We start from the raw sequence: 20,759 nt of genomic DNA, 5'->3' as shown, positions 1-20,759 counted from the left end.
TCATTCTTAACCTGGTTACTGAAAGGAAAGCACTGAACACTACAACATAGTATGTGAGTTAGACACAAAAAAATGAAGTACAAAGTACTTCATTTTTTTTCATATTAATATGTATTTATTTTATTTATTTATTTATTTATTTAGTGACCCCACGAATTACAGCCCTTTTCCCTGTCAGTTGACAACATCGGGCTGAACAGTTTTCAAAGCATGAACTGCAGAAATCACTTAACACTAGAACCTAAAGGCTTAAGAAGGACAGTTAAGAATGTTATTAAGATTGTTATTAATTCATGCTCAATAGTTTATACATAACAAGGCAACTTATGAACATGTATATTGTTCATTATCACAATTAAGTAACTAGTCATTCTGAAATGATTTCAAATCAAATTTAAGCAAAATTCTTGATTTATTTTACAATGTTCCTCACTCAGACAGTCAGGATGCTGAACACTTTCTCCTCATGTTCAACTGCCCCATGTTCACATATGTACATATATGTGGACCTTCACTTCAGCTCCGACTGCACTTACATCTCAGAGTTTGGATTTCCCCACTCCTTCGTTGTCACATTTCTCAACTGTAGCAGCAGAAGAGATTTTACAACTCATCCAGTCCTGCAATCCTACCACCTGCCCATTGTATCCACTCCCTTCCACTATACTCCAGACCATCTCCAAAACCATCTGCCCTTCATTACCACTATCATCAATAGATCCATAGCATTAGCATGCACTGCTGCAAGTCTACCTACAGTACTGTATGAACGCAATCTGTCCTCTGCAAATGATCCAAAATGCAGCTTCCCGGCTTGTTTTCAACCTTCGCATACCACAAGTCCGGACAGCTGAGTCACTGGCTATTTTCACGTGGCGGTTGAAGACCTACAGTACTTATTCAGGAAACACTTCAACTAGCACTTCTTTCCCTATCTTTTGTATTTAAAAAAAAAACCACTTTGACACTTTCATTGTAACTTTGAACAAATGTTTTAAACTCATGGTATCTTACGTAAGTATGTAACCTAGTGAGCCAGCATTAATGTATTCAATGCTAGGGATTTAAGCACTTACTGTATGTACGTCGCTCTGGATAAGGGCGTCTGCCAAATGCTGTAAATGTAAATGTAAATCCCTAACACACAAGTTTGTGTATTACATATTCTATAACTAGTCTTTCACACTACCTAGTGTATTTTTAGGCCATTAGGAGCCAATTCGACCTGTTTATTTAGACAAGGGGTGGGGAAACTTTTTGACCACAATGGTTTCTAAAATTTGACAGAGGGGCCGGGCTAGAATAGGAGATTGGTGTATTTGTGTGAACTAATATAAATTAAATGTTAAAACCATTACATGAAAAGATTTGGCTTTTAACAGGCAGCAAAACACCATTGTGCTTAGTTTATTGTAAAAATTATTTTACAAATTTATTAATTTAATAAAGTAGTAATAAACTCCCATTCAATTTCAGTGGGAACAGTGTTGTTGGTCTCCTTTTTTTGCAAGTGCATCAATGTCTTGCATTATATTTGTTGTGGCAATTCTCAAGATCCAAGGTGTTGGTCAGTTAACTTGGATCTGTGACGGGCTTTGTTGATGTTCATGACGCTGAATGTCTGTTCACACACATAGGTTGAACCAAACAACGTCAGCATCTTCTGTGCCATCCTCCGGAGGTTTGGAAACGTGGCTTCGTTAAGTGAAGCATAAAAGTTTGCCTTTGCTCTCTGAACACAAGAGACCTGCTGTCTCAACCATGCATTCTTTTAAAAATTCGCCTTCAGAGAAAGGCTTACTGGCCTTTGATAATTTGAATGCCAGCAAAAAAATTGCCTTAGTACTTGACTCTTGAATCGCAGTTTGTCTGTGAAAAAGATTTTGCTGAGTCTGTAAATTAGCCGTCAATCTCTGAGCTGTAGCCGCCCGTTCTTGTGGAGACTGTTTACTAGCGTAGTTAGCATGTTTTGTGGAGCATCATTGCATCATCAAAGCATCATTGCATTTGTGTCCTCCTTTAAAGGGTTTCCTGAATATAAATAGTATATGGACTGGAGTAACTTAAAAGTGCAGACATCTACTGACATGGACATGGACTGGACTCCTTCAGAAGTGCAGAAATCCACTGACATGGACATGAACTGGAGTCCTTCAGAAGTGCAGACATCCACTTCTAAGTCTGGTCCTAGTTCCAGGCGGCCACTGCCATGGACATGGACTGGGGTCCTTAAAAAGTGCAGAGATCCACTGACATGAACATGGACATGGACTGGAGTCCATTAGAAGTGCAGACATCCACTGACATGGAACTGGGCACGGACTCGAGATCTAACAGGAAGATATTTGAGGTATTGGGCTCTACAATAGAAGCCATGTGCATTGCTATTAGTTGCCATTGCAAAGCTGCCACTGCTGGTCCCATGAGCAAGGCACTTAACCCTCAATTGCTCAGCTGTGAGATAAATGTAAGTTGCTTTAGATAGGTTGCCTGCCAAATGCTGTAAATGTAAATATACCTATGTGGCAATTTACAGAACAAAGAGTGCACAAGTCTGGTCCTAGTTTCGCAAAGGGCTTTAAGAGCGAGGTTCAATGTAATGTCTATTTCTTTTTGTTCAAGGTATATTTTATAGTAGATTTATATAGAAGGATCTCAAAGCCACTTTTTGAGCATTAACTGACATTTCTGTCAGTTTGGCTGTGTTTGTCCTGCACAAAACAGACTGCTCATGAAATAATGCCTTTGCACTTAATATTTTGGTTTGTGAAATTATTTTCATGTAATTATGATGGTCTAAATGGTCATGTGGTGTAGTGACAATATTTGTACTTTTTTTGCTCTTTGCACACACTGCCTAACATTTCAGTCATTTTGCTCATACTGTACAATATTTCAGTTGTTGCTGTTTTTGCACAAACTTATACACTATCTCAGGGACCTGCTGCTAAGAAACTGTGTTCATTCGAGTATTACTGCACGCAGTATTGTCTGAACTTACAGTATTTACATACAGTATTGACACTGGTTGGTCGGCACTGTTTTTTGTTTACTGTCTTTTGTGTACTGTCTTTTTTGTATTTTGTGTATTGTCTTGTAAACTTTTGTCTGCACTGTCTTGTCTGTCTTGTCTGTATTGTCCTCCACTGTCTTGTCTGTCTTGTCCTGCACTGTTTGCACCAAGTTGCACAGTTGCACTTTATGTGGCTAGGACTAACTTACTAAGTCCTAGCCCTGTCTTTGTTTTACGCAGCACCATGATCCTGGAGAAACGTTGTCTCATTTCACTGTGTACTGCAACAGCTACAGTATATATGGTTGAAATGACAATAAAAGCTTCTTGACTTGAAACGATATCCTCTCCTTAAATGTGCAAAGAGACATGAGCTTTATTTATTCAACAATCTCAGAGGAAGTTCATTACTTTCTGATATTGTTACAAAGGAGATTTGTTCTAATGTAAAATGTAATGTAAAATGTAAAAAATACTGTAAAGTATGTGCAAAAAAATCTGACATGGGCTTAAATTTTAGATACCCACATTATATTTTATTATATGTATTATTTTTTAGATATGCTACAAACATCAAAAAAAAGTTTATTTTAACAAATACCTCAGTTATATAGTAAGGGCCTGAAGTGTTCGGGGTTTAAACACTGATGTGAGTAACACTGGTATGATGTGGGTTGCCATGTAAGGTATATTTATTTGTATATTATAGACCCTGAAAAATAGCTAGTTTTTTTTTCAGCTATAGTATACTTTATCTGAATAATTATTCCTGTTAATGTATGTAAAAATGAATTTGTACTGTACTGTAATACAATTTATATATTACTTGGTATGCGGTAGGCTAGTGGATAAGGTGTTGGGCTACTAATCAAAAGGTTGTGTGAGTTTGATCCCATGTGTACCAAGCTGCCACTCTTGGGCTCCTGAGCAAGGCCCTTAACCCTCAATTGTTGTATAAAAATAGATAATGTGTCACTCTGGATAAGCACACTTGCCAAATGCTTGAAATTAATTTATTATATATTTTTCAATTTATATTTCAATTTAACTTAAATATGTGTATTTTTTCACCCAATTTCTTATCTTAATTTGATCTATGTCTGTGTGTTGTTTATGTGTACTGGAAGAGTATGACACTAAAACAAATCCCTTGTATGCGCAGGCGCACTTGGTAATAAAGGACCTTCTGAATCTGATTCTGATTCTAGTTTAATAGTGATCTCAGAAACATGCCTTATCCTTTCCAAATATTAAACTATTATCTCAGGGTTATTTTTTTGCCCATATTTGTTTCCTTACAAGATCATGTCAAATTTATGAGTTGTTCTACCTAAACAAAAAAGGCTTTATTAAGCACGGGAAGGTGCACCTGATGCGTACAGTAGTTGCACCGCGCTGCATGATGGGGGCAGTGAAGCATCTAAATCCGGTTTAATTTCACTGTGATAAAGCAGTTCGTTTCCTCCTCGCTTCCCGATCTGTTCACAATGGCCTCGACCCGGTGGGAGAGGTTTTGGTGTTGTTTGTTGCGTGTTGGCGTTAAAGCGATTTTAGCACTTTTCAGCCTTTTCGCACCACAACAGCGAGGACGCACAGAAGGTCTCGGGCTTCCCCGCATCACCGAGCCGCTGCTGCGCGTTTCCGCGGTTCAGCTCGCGCGGAACATCCGCCGTAAACAAGTGAGAGACCGATTCACTGATTCACTTTTAATGCTCCACTTTATCCCGACAAGAAAAAAACACCCAAATTTGAACACGACCTCCTTTTAAACGGCTGTGGCGAGTCTTTTTTTTTCTGTTTTGGGAGCAGCTGCAAGGTGAAATGTTCGGGTGGAATTATGGGAAGTGTAGTTTTGTTGTTACCTTAAACAACTTTTTTTTCATAGGTTTAAAGGAAGGCTATATTGTTGCCACTTTTCAATGTAATTAATTCATCTGTACAAATATTATAATCATTATAGAAATAGGTGAAATTAAATCGTCGCTATTTATTTATTTATTTATTTATTTATTTATTTACACAAAAAGGGCACAAGGTTTTTTATTATGGTTTGGATTTAACCCTTTCAATATAAGTAGGCTCGATAATAATAATAATAATAATAATAATAATAATAATAATAATAACAACAATAATAATAAATATTAAAATATTGTTTTAAAAAGAAATAATAATAATACTTATTATTATTGTTGTTGTTGTTGTTGTTAGTATAATAATAATAATAATAATAATAATAATAATAATAATAATAATAATAACGAATCCCATGACCAAGATTTATGGACACCCTCCCCCCGCCCCTTTTGTGTTGTTGTTGTTTTTGCAAATCTTTGAATAAGAAACACTGCAACATTCCTGCAAGCTGAAAAGGGATAGTTTATTATATTAGTTGCCTTTTTAGTTTAGTAGATGTCTTCAGATTTGTGTACAGCACTTGGACATGTTAGAGTGTATAAAGGGCAAGACAATGAGCAGCCTATTGTTCAAGGCTTACTTCCTAATCCAAACATGGCTTTAAATATGTGGGAACCAAATTCCATAGCAGTGGAGAGTTATTTTTAAACATTATTATCATCTTTGGATAAGAAACACTGCAGCTGAAAAGGTACAGTTTATTTTAGTAGTTAAAATATAGTATTTATATAACACACACACACACACACACACACACACACACACACACACACACACACACACACACACATATATATAATAACTAAATATTTACATTAAAATATTTAGTCCCAAATTGTTTATAGTATGATTATTATTGCAGTTATATTTATTATGGCATTATATGTAAAAAAAAATGTCTAACTTGTATGCATTAATTTGACTAAATTCACTTTAATGGAATTTAGTAAAGTGAAAGTGAGTGAAGTGAAAGTGAAGTGACATACGGCTAAGTACGGTGACCCATACTCAGAATTTGTTCTCTGCGTTTAACCCATCCAAAGTGCACACACACAGCAGTGAACACACACACACACCCCGTGAACACACCTGGAGCAGTGAGCAGCCATTTATGCTGCGGCGCCTGGGGAGCCGTTTTGGGGGTTCGGTGCCTTGCTCAAGGGCACCTCAGTCGTGGCCGGCCCGAGACTCGAACCCACAACCATCTCTCATTAAAGGCATGTTTAGGAAACACCCTTGTGAATAGCCCACAGGCTTTATGCCCTGAAAAGGTGAAAAGGTACATTTTAGTGAAGAAACTTAAATGCCACTAGTGTGGCATCTACCTCATGTTGAGCAGGAAAGTCTTTAAAGTTTCTTTATCAGATCCTTATTTGTACCATAGGTAACAAGTGTCCAGGTTGTTCAGGCCTACATCGATCGCATCCAGGAAGTCAACCCACTAATCAATGCTTTGGTTAAAGACAGGTGAGTGAGCCTTAAATGTTCTTATTTGTTATGGGGTTGTTTTTTAACTGATTATAGACTGATCTCTGTCTCTCTTTCCTTCTCTTTTAGGTTTGCTGCAGCTCTCCAAGAAGCAGCACAAGTGGATAAACTGATAGAGGAGGAGACAGGAGGTGAGGATGTACTGGAGGACAGGCTTCCTCTCCTCGGTGTACCCTTTACCGTGAAAGAGGCCTTCGCCCTGCAGGGTAAGTTTACAGCCACATGTTTGTTCATTTAATAAGAATCTGTCCTTTAGCTGAAATAATTAGTGAAACGAAAGATTGTGGTATATGCAAAATGGTACAGTAATGCAGACAGTATATGTCATGTTGGAATATACTGGGTGTGATACTACAGACTACAACATAGCATAATATGACACATTATATTTGTTCCATATACTGTACAAGCCAACCTCACAAGATTTCTGAAAGAGTCGCTAACTTCTATTTATGAATTTATGAACCATGAGTGTTCCTAAAGCGATATTGAAATCATAATTCCAAAATGAACAATTGTTTTCTTCACAATTTTTTGTAATTAAAATTGTATTGCTCACATACACAGTCATACACAACAGGCAGCGAAATATTGTCATAGACTCAAAATAAAAAAAGTCAAACATAGAATTTTTCAATGACTGATTATTTGAACATGGTGATATAAATGTTATGAATGTAGTATTGCTGTTGATGAATTAAGTGAAAATGTGTGCAATACTATATTCATATAATTTCTGAGATACTGTTCTATTAATAGATGTGAATTTGACTATTAATATGATTGATAAAATAATAGGATTGGTAGTTTAACTACAATGCTCATGCTTGATAGCTTGCTGTGGTTGTCTGACAGAATATCTGAATATAGCGTGTTAACTGGAATCAAAAAACATGAACAATTCAATAGAGCCATGAATCCGTTCTAAAGACACACCAACAGTATAATATAAGCCAATAGGCCCTTCTGTAATAAAACCAGTAGGTTTTTTCCATCTCTCAGTCTTTCTTTCTCTTTCTCATAGGCATGCCAAATTCTACAGGACTGCTTAGCAGGAGGACGGTGGTTTCAGGAGTGGATGCTCCACCTGTAGCTCTGTTAAAGCGTGCTGGAGCTATTCCACTTGGTGTGACCAACTGCAGTGAGCTGGCCATGTGGCTGGAGTCTCACAACCACCTTTATGGCATTACCAGAAACCCTTATGATCTCGAGAGGATAGCAGGGGGCAGCTCAGGTTAGTACACATAGAGTGCCTTGAATAAGTAATCACCTAAACCCTTTCTATCCACCTTCCTTTTTTTACCACCCATCCTTGAAGGAAATTGCAAAGATAAGCAACCGCAATGCCAAGAGTAACATTCAACACAATGCTACTACCACCAAGCTTCTCTCTAGAGATGGTGAGAGATCCGTTTGTCCTGGATCTGCTTTTATGATCTCCATGGTATTGTTTATTTTGGTATGTTTTCTAACTCTGGGTCATGACTAACTTACAGGTCGCACACACGTTGTTTAACTATATTGTCTGCAATTTATTTTGATTTTTTTTTCTCACCATTTCTTTATTATTGGTTATTGCATCTTCAGTGACCACTTGGCATCTTCAGTGACCACATCGCAATTGGTGAAGAGAATGGTTGCCAAATCTGCCTAAAATAACCCAGCCTCAAGTGCAAATCAATAAATATTAGAACTCACACCAATTTTGTTATTTTTAGCTATTAGATGGGATTGAACCTTGGTTGAACCTTTGAATAGTTTAGGCAAACTTGGCTGATTTGCTTCATATGTCATGTAGTAAGTTTGAGTTTTTTGCTGAATTATTGTTTTCAGAAAAAATGCACAGAAAAAATAGCAAATACAAATCTGTTTTCTCACTCACTACTCTTTCAGGTGGAGAGGGAAGTATAATAGGTAGTGGTGCTTCTGTGATTGGAGTGGGATCAGACATTGGAGGAAGCATTCGCATTCCTTGCTTTTTTAACGGTATCTTTGGACATAAGCCAACAGCAGGTAGGAACTGAGTGTGTATGATAAATGCTGTAGTCTTGTGTAATCTGAAATAAGGTGCACTGTCATTTTGCTTCTGTCTGTCTGTATCTGCAGGTATAGTAAATAACAGAGGTCAGTATCCCCCAGCGTCTGGACAGCAGCCAAGTTTCCTTTGTACAGGCCCCATGTGTCGCTATGCTGAGGATCTTCTGCCCATGTTGAGGATTATGGCAGGACCCAATGCAGAAAAGTAACTCCGATCAGATTTTTTTTAGGTGTCATTTCCACACTCCTGTTTGTTTTAGACTGAAAATAAAATGAGACTGAGCATGTATACTAGTTTTTGAAGGTGCATGTATACTAGTTTTTGAAAAATCTCCATATATGCTTTTAGCCAAATTAGCGAATGTGTTCGGGACATCTACTGGTGCTAGAGTTGCAGTTTCTTAGACAGACGCCAAACTGAGCTTAGATAGCACCATCGCCATCTGGTGGATGCTTTATCCAGAGGGACTTGTATCATTTTATACATGTTGATGGTTAAGGTCCTTGCTTAAGTCAGGTTTTGATTTGCTAGGATTTAAACTTAAAATCTTTTGCTTTTGAGGTCCAATGCCTTATTTAATGATTTTATCCAGTGCCTCTATATGAGCTATACGATGTTTACTATATACTATGGTTTTAAACTGGAAATCAATTCATCGTCAGGTTGCATAATCAGAAATGCAATCTCAGTAAACACGTATGAACCTGTGTATCCCATAAATCTATTGTACCTCCTCACAGATTATCCCTCTCTACCAATGTGGATCTGAGGAAACTTCGGTTCTTCTCTGTTCCTCATGATGGAGGATCACATCTTCTCTCTCCTGTAGATCCACAACTGATTCAGGCACAGAAGAGGGTGTGTGTTTGTTTTGACTCATTTTTTAATAGCTACACACAAACATTACAATCTTCTTAAATGTAATGGCTTTATGTATTTCAGGTGGTTGAACATTTAAAGGCTGATTTAGGGGTCCAAGTTCAAGAATTGCGCATCCCTCAGCTCAAATATTCCTTTCAGATCTGGGGAGCAATGATGTCCTCGCCTGGCAAGGATGGAAAGGTTTGGTTGTGTTGTTTGTTGGGTTAATAAAAGTTAAGAGACACAATCTTAAACAAAAAAAAAGGTAATTACTATCCAATTATATAAAAATAGGATAATTGACTGTACTGTAGGATATTTTCTCCAAATGACCGAAGTTATCTTTCTTAAATTTCATTTCTTTTGTATTTCTTTGAATGAGGCATGTTCACAAGGAATACAATGGAACATGAATACACATAAGTACAGTAAGATAATTGAAAGTGAATCCTTAAAAGTTAGCGACTGTGTTCCACTATTGACTTCTCTTTAGCATTTTCCCTTGTAAGAATTATCTTACAGGACATAACAATGCTGAGGTTCTTTGTTATCCAGTCAGCCAATAACATTAGTTAGGTTTAAATGAAACATTAGATTGAAGATAAAGTATGATCACTGTGACTGTCAAACTGTGATGGGATGGTTAGCTGATTTCCTGGCACTTTCACATTTGACAGTCTCTAGAGTTTACACAAGTACAAAAAACATCCTGTAAATGGTGGTGATGAGGGCTTAGGTTGTCAACTATCAGTTTTAAGACAAAACTGAGGTTTTTTTTTGTTTTTTGTTTTTATCAGCTCCCTACTACTTTTGCTGAGCTGATGGGTGGAGGAGAGAAGAAGGTGTGGCCTGTGTGGGAGTTTTTTAAATGGTTTCTTGGACTGTCCTCTCACACCATGGCTGCTATAGGTAAATGCTTCTGTTTCTGTGTATATAAAAGAGAAGTATATATGGAGGATAGATATCACAACACTTTCTAGGATCCAGTTATATTGCTCCCTGTCTCTTTTGCTCAGGTCTGGCCCTGGTGGAGATGTTTCAGAGCTCACAGCCATCTCCGTTCATTCTGCAGCAGAAAGAGAGTTTGCAAAAGGATCTGGAGGAGCTTTTGGGTACTGATGGAGTGCTATTATATCCTTCACATCCGCAACTGGCCCCTAAACACCACCAGCCTCTGTTCACTCCCTTCAATTTTTCTTACACAGGTCAGCCTTGACACTCCCTTGTATTTATGTTATGTTTTAATCTCTTTCTGTTTGTTTCTCCATCACAAATCTAAAGCATTCAAAGCACCCTTTGCCTTTTTGTCATCTGGTGCCAATTCACCCTGAATAATCATATCTAAAGTGTCAACAAGGTCCACTTTGGCAGGTAGCCATATTGAGATTTTCTGAGATGGTCCCAAAATTAAAGACCTTGTCAACTGTCATGAACCTCGTCGCTGGTATTGCCATGTAGCAAACGATACATTTACATTTATATTTACAGCATTTGGCAGACTCTCTTATCCAGAGCAACATACAAAAGTGCATTTCATTGAATACATTAACACTGGTTCACTAGGTTACAGACTTTTTTTGTTTTGTTTTGTTTTAAATACACACATATAACAAAAAGAGTAGAAAGTGCTAGTTCAAGTATTCCATGAAGAAGTAGGTCTTAAACCATCGCCAGTGACTCAGCTGTCCAGACCCGTAGGGGAAGTTCATTCCACCACCTTGGTGACAGAACAGAAGAGAGTCTTGTAGTATACTTGCCTCTTACCCTGAGAGATGGTGAACCAGTTGAACAGTGCTGATAGATTGGAGGGTGCGAGGTGAAGTGCGAGGAGTGATGAGGTCTTTGAGGTAAGAGGGAGCTGGTCCATTTTTAGCTTTGTAGGCAGCACTGGGGTGGTATGCAAGAACTTAGGAAGGTGCATTTTGGATCATTTGCAGAGGACGAATTGCGTTTATAGGTTGCTCTGCCAGCAGTATGTTACAGTAGTCCAGTCCTGAGATGGCCGACATGAGCATATCACAGCAACATGCGAGGAAAAGGACTCAGAGCTGTGACTGTAGGGGAGATCAGGTTGTTATGCAGGATCCTGAACAGATGTTAGGGATCTATTGATGATCTTGGTGATGAAGGTCAGAAGCTCTTTTGAGATGGTCTGGAGCATAGTGGAAGGGAATGGATCCAGTGGGCAGGTGGTAGGATTTCAAGACTGAATGAGCTCTAAAATCTCTGCTGCTACAGTTGAAAAATGCGACAAAGGAGTAGGGGAATCCAGACTGTGAGATGTAGGTGCAGTCGGGGCAGAAGTGAAAGTCCTGCAGATTTTCTCAATCTTCTTGTGGTAAAAAGAAGCAAAGTCTGCTGCAGTAATAAGATGAAGAAAGTGAAGCCAGGGGATTGAGTAGAGAAGAGAAGATGTTGTAGAACTTACGAGGGTCTTGTGTCGAAGCTTTTCCTTGTAGAAGGAAGTCTTGTCAGAAGTCAGGTCTGAAGAAAACTTGGCCAGGAGTATACAGTAAGAGTCAAGATCTGCATCAAGTTGTGAGTTTTTCCACTTTCTCTCAGATGATAGCTCTCTTAGCTCTCTTTGATTGTTGCGCAACACATCTGAAAGCCAAGGAGCAGAACAAGAAAGTCTTCTTGGGTTTAGTGGACAGAGTGGGCAATACTCACCTAGAGGAACCCCATAATCCTTTTACACACAATGCTATGAAAATGCCCAATAAACCCAGCAAGCATGGGTAACCTCAAAAAGTGGTCAAGAAATCCATTCAAGTGGTCACTAGAGACAGTTTTGGGACTCATAAGGAAAAGTGAAAACAACTCAATTAGGGTTTTGTAAACGTACTGTAACATAGCCAATTCTATCAGAGCTCTTATTGGTTTTGTATGTTCTCATCTCATGTATTAGCAAGCCAAAGGACTTGCATAGTAATAAGAAAGAATTTTATTACTCACTTTACTTGTCTTGCTTTTCTCCTATACTGTAAATGTCTCTCTGTGTGCAGGAATCTTTAATATCCTAGGGCTGCCAGTTACCCAGTGTCCTATAGGACTTAGCGTGGAGGGTTTGCCTCTTGGACTGCAGCTTGTCACAGGAAAGCTACAGGATCACCTCTCTTTGGCCACCGCTCTGTACATGGAGAAAGCTTTTGGTGGATGGAGAGAGCCGGGTCACACAGAACACACACAGAACAGCATCTCGAATAATGTCAGTAATGCTACATAACCGCTAAACTGTCCATGCATTAATTAGTTTCTTTATCTTCTCAAAGCTTACAGTTTCCACATAATTATGTGGCTAACGGAATATTAAATAACGGAAGGAAGGAAGGAATAAGGAAGAAAGTAAATACTGTATGTAGTAATAATAAAATATGGCACAGGGATTCATTTGTAAAATTATAATAAATTAGCTATTAAATTACTATTAAATTATTGAGATAAAGAAAGAAGGAAAGAAAGAAAGTAGGAAAGGAAAGGAAAGGAAAGACAGGAAAGGGAAGTATGTGTATTATTAAAACATGCCACAGAGTTCAATGAGATTTTACTGGAAAGAAAGAAAGAAAGAAAGAAAGAAAGAAAGAAAGAAAGAAAGAAAGAAAGAAAGAAAGAAAGAAAGAAAGAAAGAAGTAAAAGAAATATTTAACACTATTCAAGTATAACAGATTATTATGTAATTTTGTAATTTAAATTATTTTAAAATTAGAATTACACTATTACATATTTAACACTATTCGAGTATGACAGATTAATATGTAATTTTGTAATTTAAATTCTTTTTCATTTAGAATTACACTATAGAGATGATAATATACACATAAAAATAATCTTATTAAGAAATGCCTCAGAGTGAAAGAAAGAAATGTGTAAAACATGTTACAAAAATGAATGTCATTTTATTGTGACTTATAAACAGAAGAATAGTATAGCAGATTCCTGTAAACACATTTATTAAAGAAACAAGGAGTAGGAATGAAATGCAGTGTCATATTAAAACATTTCCGTAAAATAAACAGCTTTCAGACTTTAACAGGACTGAGTATGGTTATTTTAAAAAGAACTGAAATGTGAAGGCACTCTTAGAGGTGTCTGTGTAGATTTGTGTGTTCACATACAGCAAACAGACCCTCACACGCACACATACACTAACATACACATACGCACACACCCACACAAAGCAGAATAAGGGTCTAAGGCCATTTGGAGCACTGATGTTATACAGGTGGTTTTCAGGGTTCAAGGTTGTTTATTTGATACATACATTTTTCTTAGTTACTCTTCCCAAATTGCGGCAACAAACAATGGGGGAAAAAGAATAGTGAAAGAAGTATAATTCATGCTGTATAGCTATTATTATATTTATTAATACATAGTTTGTGCAATGCAGACATCAGAGATGCATAACAGTGTATTGAAAACACTGTGTGACACGTGAGGGGCACGTGTGCCATTTCCGGTTCGAGGACAACGCGGATGTGCAGCGGATATTTCGGGAGGGCATGTTACACATGATCCCGGACACAGGCTCAGATACCATCCTGAAAATCTGCTCCTTTACCTCTTAATGCTGAGTGAGTGTCCATGACCCTCATCTCCAGGTTTATTGATGAACACAAGCTAGTGATGTCTCTGTCCAGAATAATTACTTCATTCATTTATTAACACTTTAAAACACTGCTTTATACTGAATCAGATCCAGGAATACATCCTGGATGTAACATGCACTAGTCCATCACCCTTACTCACACTTTTGGTAAGTCCAAAGGACCCAGATCCATTACAGGGCACCATGCACATACAGCTACAGGCAATTTATCTAAGCCAGTCCACGTACTGGTGTGTTATTTGGGAGGTGGGAAGAAACTGCAGAACTTGGAGAAAAAGCACATGGACATGGGTGTAGAGGAACACTACACAGACAGTAACACAAGCTGAGCATCGAAGTAGGGACATGGGGCCTGGGACATGAGTCTTCAATTCACAGACCAGCATGGTTTGGTCAGAATAAACTTGCTCACTAGGGATAGATGTTAGAGATAAATAGTAACTTAAATTTATTTGTTTGTATTCTAATAAAAAAAATTCTGTTCCTATACTTCTGTAAAGCTGCTTTGAGTCAATGTGAATTGTTAAAAGCGCTATACAAATAAATTTTAATTGAATCGAACCCCAATCTTTCAATCAACTACCCAGAGCCTTAACCGGTTGAGTCACCACATTACATTTCACATTACGTTTTAATTACATTTTTCCCAATCTGATGTTTGATGTGAACAGTAACTAAAGCTCTTGACATGTATATTCATGATTTATTTCCACTGCATTGCTGCTGAATAATTTTGGATTTGCTTCTAAGTTTAACCCAGAAAAAAACACAGAAAATGTGCCTCGAAGTATGATAGAAGATTATTTAATGCCCCATTTTAAAAAGATTTAAAAACATCTTTCAAATCTGCTGAAGGCGGTGGCTTAGTGGTTAGCACATTTGCCTCACACCTCCAGGGTTGGGGGTTCGATTCCCGCCTCCTTGTGTGTGTGGAGTTTGCATGTTCTCCCCGTGCCTCGGGGGTTTCCTCCAGGTACTCCGGTTTCCTCCCCTGGTCCAAAGACATGCATGGTAGGTTGATTGGCATCTCTGGAAAATTGTCCGTAGTGTGTGAGTGAATGAGAGTGTGTGTGTGCCCTGCGATGGGATCCATCCGGGGTGTATCCTGCCTTGATGCCCGATGACGCTTGATATAGGCACAGGCTCCCCGTGACCCGAGAACAGTTCAGGTAAGCGGTAGAAAATTAATGAATGAATCTGCTGAAGTTTCAAAGCACAACTAACCCTCTGTTATTTTAATTTCTGTGTTAGATTAAATGTAACTAAACTCTCTATTTGTCTTTTTATTTCTAATCCAGGATGATGGTTAAGGCTACATTTCCCAAAACAGAGACTTTGAACTGAAAGAAGAGAAACTGCCAGAAACACAAGATCCAGGTTTCTGACAAAAAAGAAATTGACTATAATAAACTAAAGAAATTTTTGCATTGATTTAAGAGAATTCATTCATTCATTCATTCATTCAATCATCTTCAGTAAGAACATTTTTATGCTCTGTTCCATAATATTTTTATAGTAAGATTACATTTATTTTTAAATGCTGAATGCTGGGTTAATGATGAAAATTATTATGTCACACCCTCTGTGTATTGAAAAAGGTGCACCACAAGGTGTCAGCACTCTCACAATTAGCAGGCAGATGCACGTTCATACTCAGAGAACCGTGGTATCAGCTCTCCTTTCTGAAGGACATTTTTATTTTAGTGAATAATCAGATAAATAATTAAAATAAATGTTAGTGCTGCAGCCCTCAATGACTTGAAGACATCCTGCAACAGCTTTTATTAACATTAGCTCCTAATATATCTAATGTTCTGTATAGGGAATATGTCAAAACAGGCATCTGTCTATGGCATCACACACACACACACACACACACACACACACACACACACACACACACATACACACACACACACATACACACACACACACACACATACACACATATCATCTTGATTTGGTTCAGAATGCTGACTTTGTTGCCTAGGAATTGATTTGTGCATTTTAATTTCTGGAGTTCCCTTGATATAAAGTTGATTTTGTGCAAAAAATAAAAAATAAAAAATGAAGCAGAATTACAACATAGTAATTGTCAGATAGTACAATTAGTAGTAGAACAGATAGTAATTGTCGAACCCTAACAAACATATTCTTAGAAATATACTTCCTTAATAAAATACTTGCAGTACCAAGATTCTGAAGGCATCTGTTAAAGGTAGAACAGATAGATAGATAGATAGATAGATAGATAGATAGATAGATAGATAGATAGATAGATAGATAGATAGATAGATAGATAGATAGATAGATAGATAGATAGATAGATAGATAGATTCATTTCTTTTTTTAAAGTTCATCTAAAGGATCATGAATGAATTGATTTAATTATTGTTTAATAGATTTTTTTCTTGCAAAATGTCTTGAAACTAGTAAAAACAAGTGTAATGATATTTTGTATTGGAATTGTTTCACAGGTGCTGTTAGATGGAGTTCAGTAGAGATCTTTAGTATACACTAAGTATTTTCAGTAATTTGTGTTTATACATTTGTAGGCCATTCAGCTGATCTCGAACAAAGGAAGGAGACACGGTGTGAAGGAGACACCAAAGTGTCCAAGTAGGATTTATACATTTATAACAGTGTTTATTGTGCAAAAACACACAGGCACACACACACACACACACACACATACAGAATTGAAAATTTAAGGAAATGATTTAGATCTGAGAAATTAGATGCTTCTGCTTTAAGAAACAGAAGAGAAACAGAAAGAAATTCTGTATTGTATATTGTTAACTTGATTGGTGAACGTTCTTATGACTTATTTACTATGTGTATTTGCTTACTTCTCTAGTTGTACTGCTATAATATTTAGAACGGTATATTTGCCTGCAATGGTAATACCTTATGTAACCAGAAAAAGTCTTCCTATCTCTGTCACTCCCATGACTATACTGGGAAAATGTAACAGACAGCAAATATTTAAATCCCCTGACCCAAATACAACAGAAATATACAAAGTTTTTCAGGGTAATGATAGCAGAGGCAAGTAGAAACTCTTGTTTAAAAAAACATCTGGTCCTGATTGATATATATCGAAGTATAACCTATTTGAGGATCAGGATTATTCCCCTGCATAGGTAGGTGGGTGGAAAGTTCAGCAGTGTTGCTCTAACACAAATGAAGGAGTTTAGCTGGATCGCTGTCTGTGGGCACATCGCCATCTACAACATCGAAGAATTACAAACAGGTACACAGGATTGGGATCATACCAGTTTTACTACAGTAGCACAAAATAACTGGAATGTTTTCAATATGAAGTTTTCAATATGAAGCAAAGGATAAGCACTACATGCAATTCTACATGTAAAGCCATTCATTTCAAGCTTATTTACAAAACACAGTGTAAAGTATAAGTTTTAACATTGTTTCATAATAAATTGTATAAAAATACTTACACCAGTTATTTATTTCATTAGCTGATTTAATTACCTGATAATAAGGTAATCCAGGTAATAGTCCAGATAATCCAGATAATAATGGTGCAGTACATGCATAAATGTATGAAAAGCCTTTAATACAGGTCTGAATTGCATTAAATTATACCACAACGCTACTGAATTCTCTCTTCGGATTGCTCAGAAGGTGTTTTCCTATAACAGCAGCACTTCCTTTTGTGTTTTAAACCATACATAGTGACAATATATAAATGCATAACAAATGACACAACTATAAAAGAAAGTGAACTACAAACAATTCAAGTTTTTAGCTGTAGATTTATATTTTTGGTCCTGTCATGTGATGGTGTCTGTTTCATACATTCACACTCTTATGAACATTAAGCAGCTGCATATAGAGGGATTTAAGGTGCATTGATGGATGCACAAAGACCATGACTCACTCCAGAGACTCCTAGACTGGGTAAAAGTAGAGAGAGAGAGAGAGAGAGAGAGAGAGAGAGAGAGAGAGAGAGAGAGAGAGAGAGAGAGAGAGAGAGAGAGAGAGAGAGAGAGAGAGAGAGAGAGAGAGAGAGAGAGAGAGAGAGAGAGAGAGAGAGAGGGTGAAAAAATTGAGCAGCTGGCCACCACACAATACAGAAAGACTTCAAAGGGTGCTACTTAATTATAGTTATAGACCCATTAGAACCCATCTCATCACCATTCTCATGAATTTTGCAGCAGTTTTCAAAGCAGTTGATTAACATGTTATTGAATAGAATTTAATGAAATGCCCCTGAACTGGATGAGAGTAACAGAGGAGAATCAAAGAGACACCTTAAAGGACAGAATAGACGGTTCACGGCTCGAAATATGAAATCTCTTATACATATGTGGCCAATCAGTCTTATTTACAATCATCCTTTGTATTCATTTCATGTCTGTGTATATCTAATATTGGCATCTGCTGTGCCATGTACATTTATTATGAAAAGCAATTTTTTTAGGCTCTGTGGTATTCGCTTGCAATTACTTTTGACTGATTTGATCAGAAACTATCAAAGTCAGTAAATCCCTCACCACTTCTACACTGGAAACTAAGTAAATGTGATGGAAATACTGTAAGATGTAAAAAAAAAAAATGGCTGGTCCTGATTGATATTTTGTAATGTAGTGTATGATGACTACAGACTAACTGCATACTCAGAATTATCATTCTAATCTCTGGTCAGCAATAATCGTTATAGAAAGGTAACAGATTGATAGGAAAACCTAACATAAAACAGAGAATTGTAAGGCAGTGATGAAGGAATATCATCAGTTATGTTGAGATCCAGTGAGAGGGATGGGCGTAGCATTTGATTTCCATCATTTTCATCCTCATCAAAATATTCACTAAGCCTTCTTGACATGAGAATGAGAAAATTTCATTAAATCATCATTAAATGAAGCTAATCAGGTAGAATAACTTTGTATTGTTTTGCATTGATGCGTCACCATGCAGTGACTCTAATTTTAGCAGAAACAGAATTAAATGGCACTAACTGCACAACAGAGCCACTATTTTATCCTTTTTTTTCTGCTCACTCCTGGGATGTGTCATAATCTCTGACTCTCTTTGTTTAGACACAATGCAAAGAAAAATCTCAGAAATTTATTTTCAGTTTTAATTTATTTCTGTTCGCACATTAAATAGCTATGAATCACAGTTTGGTTATATATGTACACAATAAACTACAAAATTACATGTTCTTCTAAATATTTTCTATAGTTTTTTTGTGTTCAGCTAAGAAATTATGCCAAGGGTACAGTTTCAGAAACCAGTGAAAAGTGAGAAAATTACAACTAGTACTTTTGATCACCACATGGGTCCCTGATGGTCTAGCTTGTATGGAGGTCCTCGGTTTGATAGCCAGGTAGGAAACAAACCAGGCCACTGCACTCACTGTGCTGGTCCAAGCATGAATATAATTGGAGGGTTGTGTATGAAAATTATCCAGCATAATACTTGTGCAAAATGAAATATGCTGACCAAGAATATGCTGTAGCGACCCCTGACGGTTGAAGCCAAAAGGAGAACAACATTTTTGAGCACCACATAATATAAGGATTAAAATTAAGATAATTGTTTTTTGTTATTTCCTGTAAGTTACATTAAACTCTATATATGAGTCATGCAGCTTTCACTTCCTCCAATTTATCATGTGATTATTTTCTTGGGGTTTTCTTGGCTTGGAGTTTTAGTCACATGTCTGTGGTATCTTGATGTCCAGAGCTGATCAGAGATACAGTGTAATAAATGAGAACCAGAGGCAGATGGACAGCAGAGAAAGATAGCAGAGATAAATTAATGCATTAAATGCAGACAGAGACAAAAACAGTAGCACTAAAATCAAATAAGAGACAAGGACAACAATGTAAAATAACCAAGCAACAAGGAACACAGCATCAAGTCAAAGCTCATAAGTGTTCACCTAGAAACAAAGGAGTGTATGTACAAAAACAAGCTGGGCATGTGAATGAGACAAATCGTAAAAAGTGAGAATTCATGACTCCAATAAGGTCAAAAATCTTCCTGTCAATTTTTACTTCACATTTTCTATTACACTGTATTGTTCACAAGATGTTTTATTGTTTTTATCTTTACCGTTTCTACTTGTTGTGTTTTCTCAGGGAAAGCCTGGATTGAACTGACAGGATGTTCAGAGTAAGTAAAATAAACACTATTTACAACCATGATGAGGAGAAAAGTATCACAAAATGGACAACCAGCTGATCTTTGACAGTGATGAACTACAACAGCAGAAGACCACATTGGGTTTCACTCTTGTCAGCCAAGAACAGGAATCTGAGGCTATCTATCTCATCAGTCAGGAACTCAACATTCACTGAAATCACATTTTTCCTCATTCTGATTACTGATGTGAACATTAACTGTAGCTTTTGATGTGTATCTTCATGATGCCATACGATGTACTGCTACCTTGTGATTGGCTGGTTGGTGACTTGCTCAAGGGCACCTCAGTCGTGGTATTGCCGGCCCGAGACTCGGACACACAACCTTAGGGTTAGGAGTCAAACTCTCTAACCATTAGGCCACGACTTCCCCCCTAAGAATGATTTGACTGTTTCTTCCTCTCAGGATAAAGCTAATCTAAAGCTTCTTCTGTATATCATGTCATTGAAGCTTTTAAATTATTAACTGCAATTTATATTGCATTTTATCTATTATCAGTGTTTATGCTGTTGTTTGAAGAATAATTAATTCATAAAGCTTTTCAGAGAGTTCTAACTGTCTCGTTTTACTTGAATTTAAAATGCGTTCTTGCAATTTTCAACAAAAGCATTAGAAGACCCCCTGCATCTGCTCTCTTGTGTGTGTGTGTGTGTGTGTGT

At 37.2% G+C, this 20,759-nt stretch overlaps 1 protein-coding gene across 1 annotated transcript; it reads left to right on the top strand.

Moving 5' to 3' along the window:
- The first annotated feature begins 4,252 nt into the window (after window positions 1–4,252).
- faah2a (fatty acid amide hydrolase 2a) lies at window positions 4,253–13,347 on the top strand. The gene is made up of 11 exons (XM_027146068.2): window positions 4,253–4,692; window positions 6,315–6,397; window positions 6,488–6,624; window positions 7,443–7,652; window positions 8,312–8,431; window positions 8,525–8,660; window positions 9,197–9,314; window positions 9,399–9,518; window positions 10,115–10,226; window positions 10,334–10,522; window positions 12,323–13,347. Exons 1-11 carry the CDS (start codon window positions 4,501–4,503, stop codon window positions 12,541–12,543), a joined length of 1,638 nt encoding a protein of 545 aa, XP_027001869.1. The 5' UTR covers window positions 4,253–4,500; the 3' UTR covers window positions 12,544–13,347.
- Window positions 13,348–20,759: the final 7,412 nt, after the last annotated feature.

This window comes from Tachysurus fulvidraco, chromosome 4, assembly GCF_022655615.1.
Source record: "Tachysurus fulvidraco isolate hzauxx_2018 chromosome 4, HZAU_PFXX_2.0, whole genome shotgun sequence".
NCBI classification, from domain to species: Eukaryota; Metazoa; Chordata; class Actinopteri; order Siluriformes; family Bagridae; genus Tachysurus; species Tachysurus fulvidraco.
The sequence above is the reverse complement of the archived record's forward strand: the minus strand, read 5'-3'. Positions and strand labels throughout refer to the sequence as shown.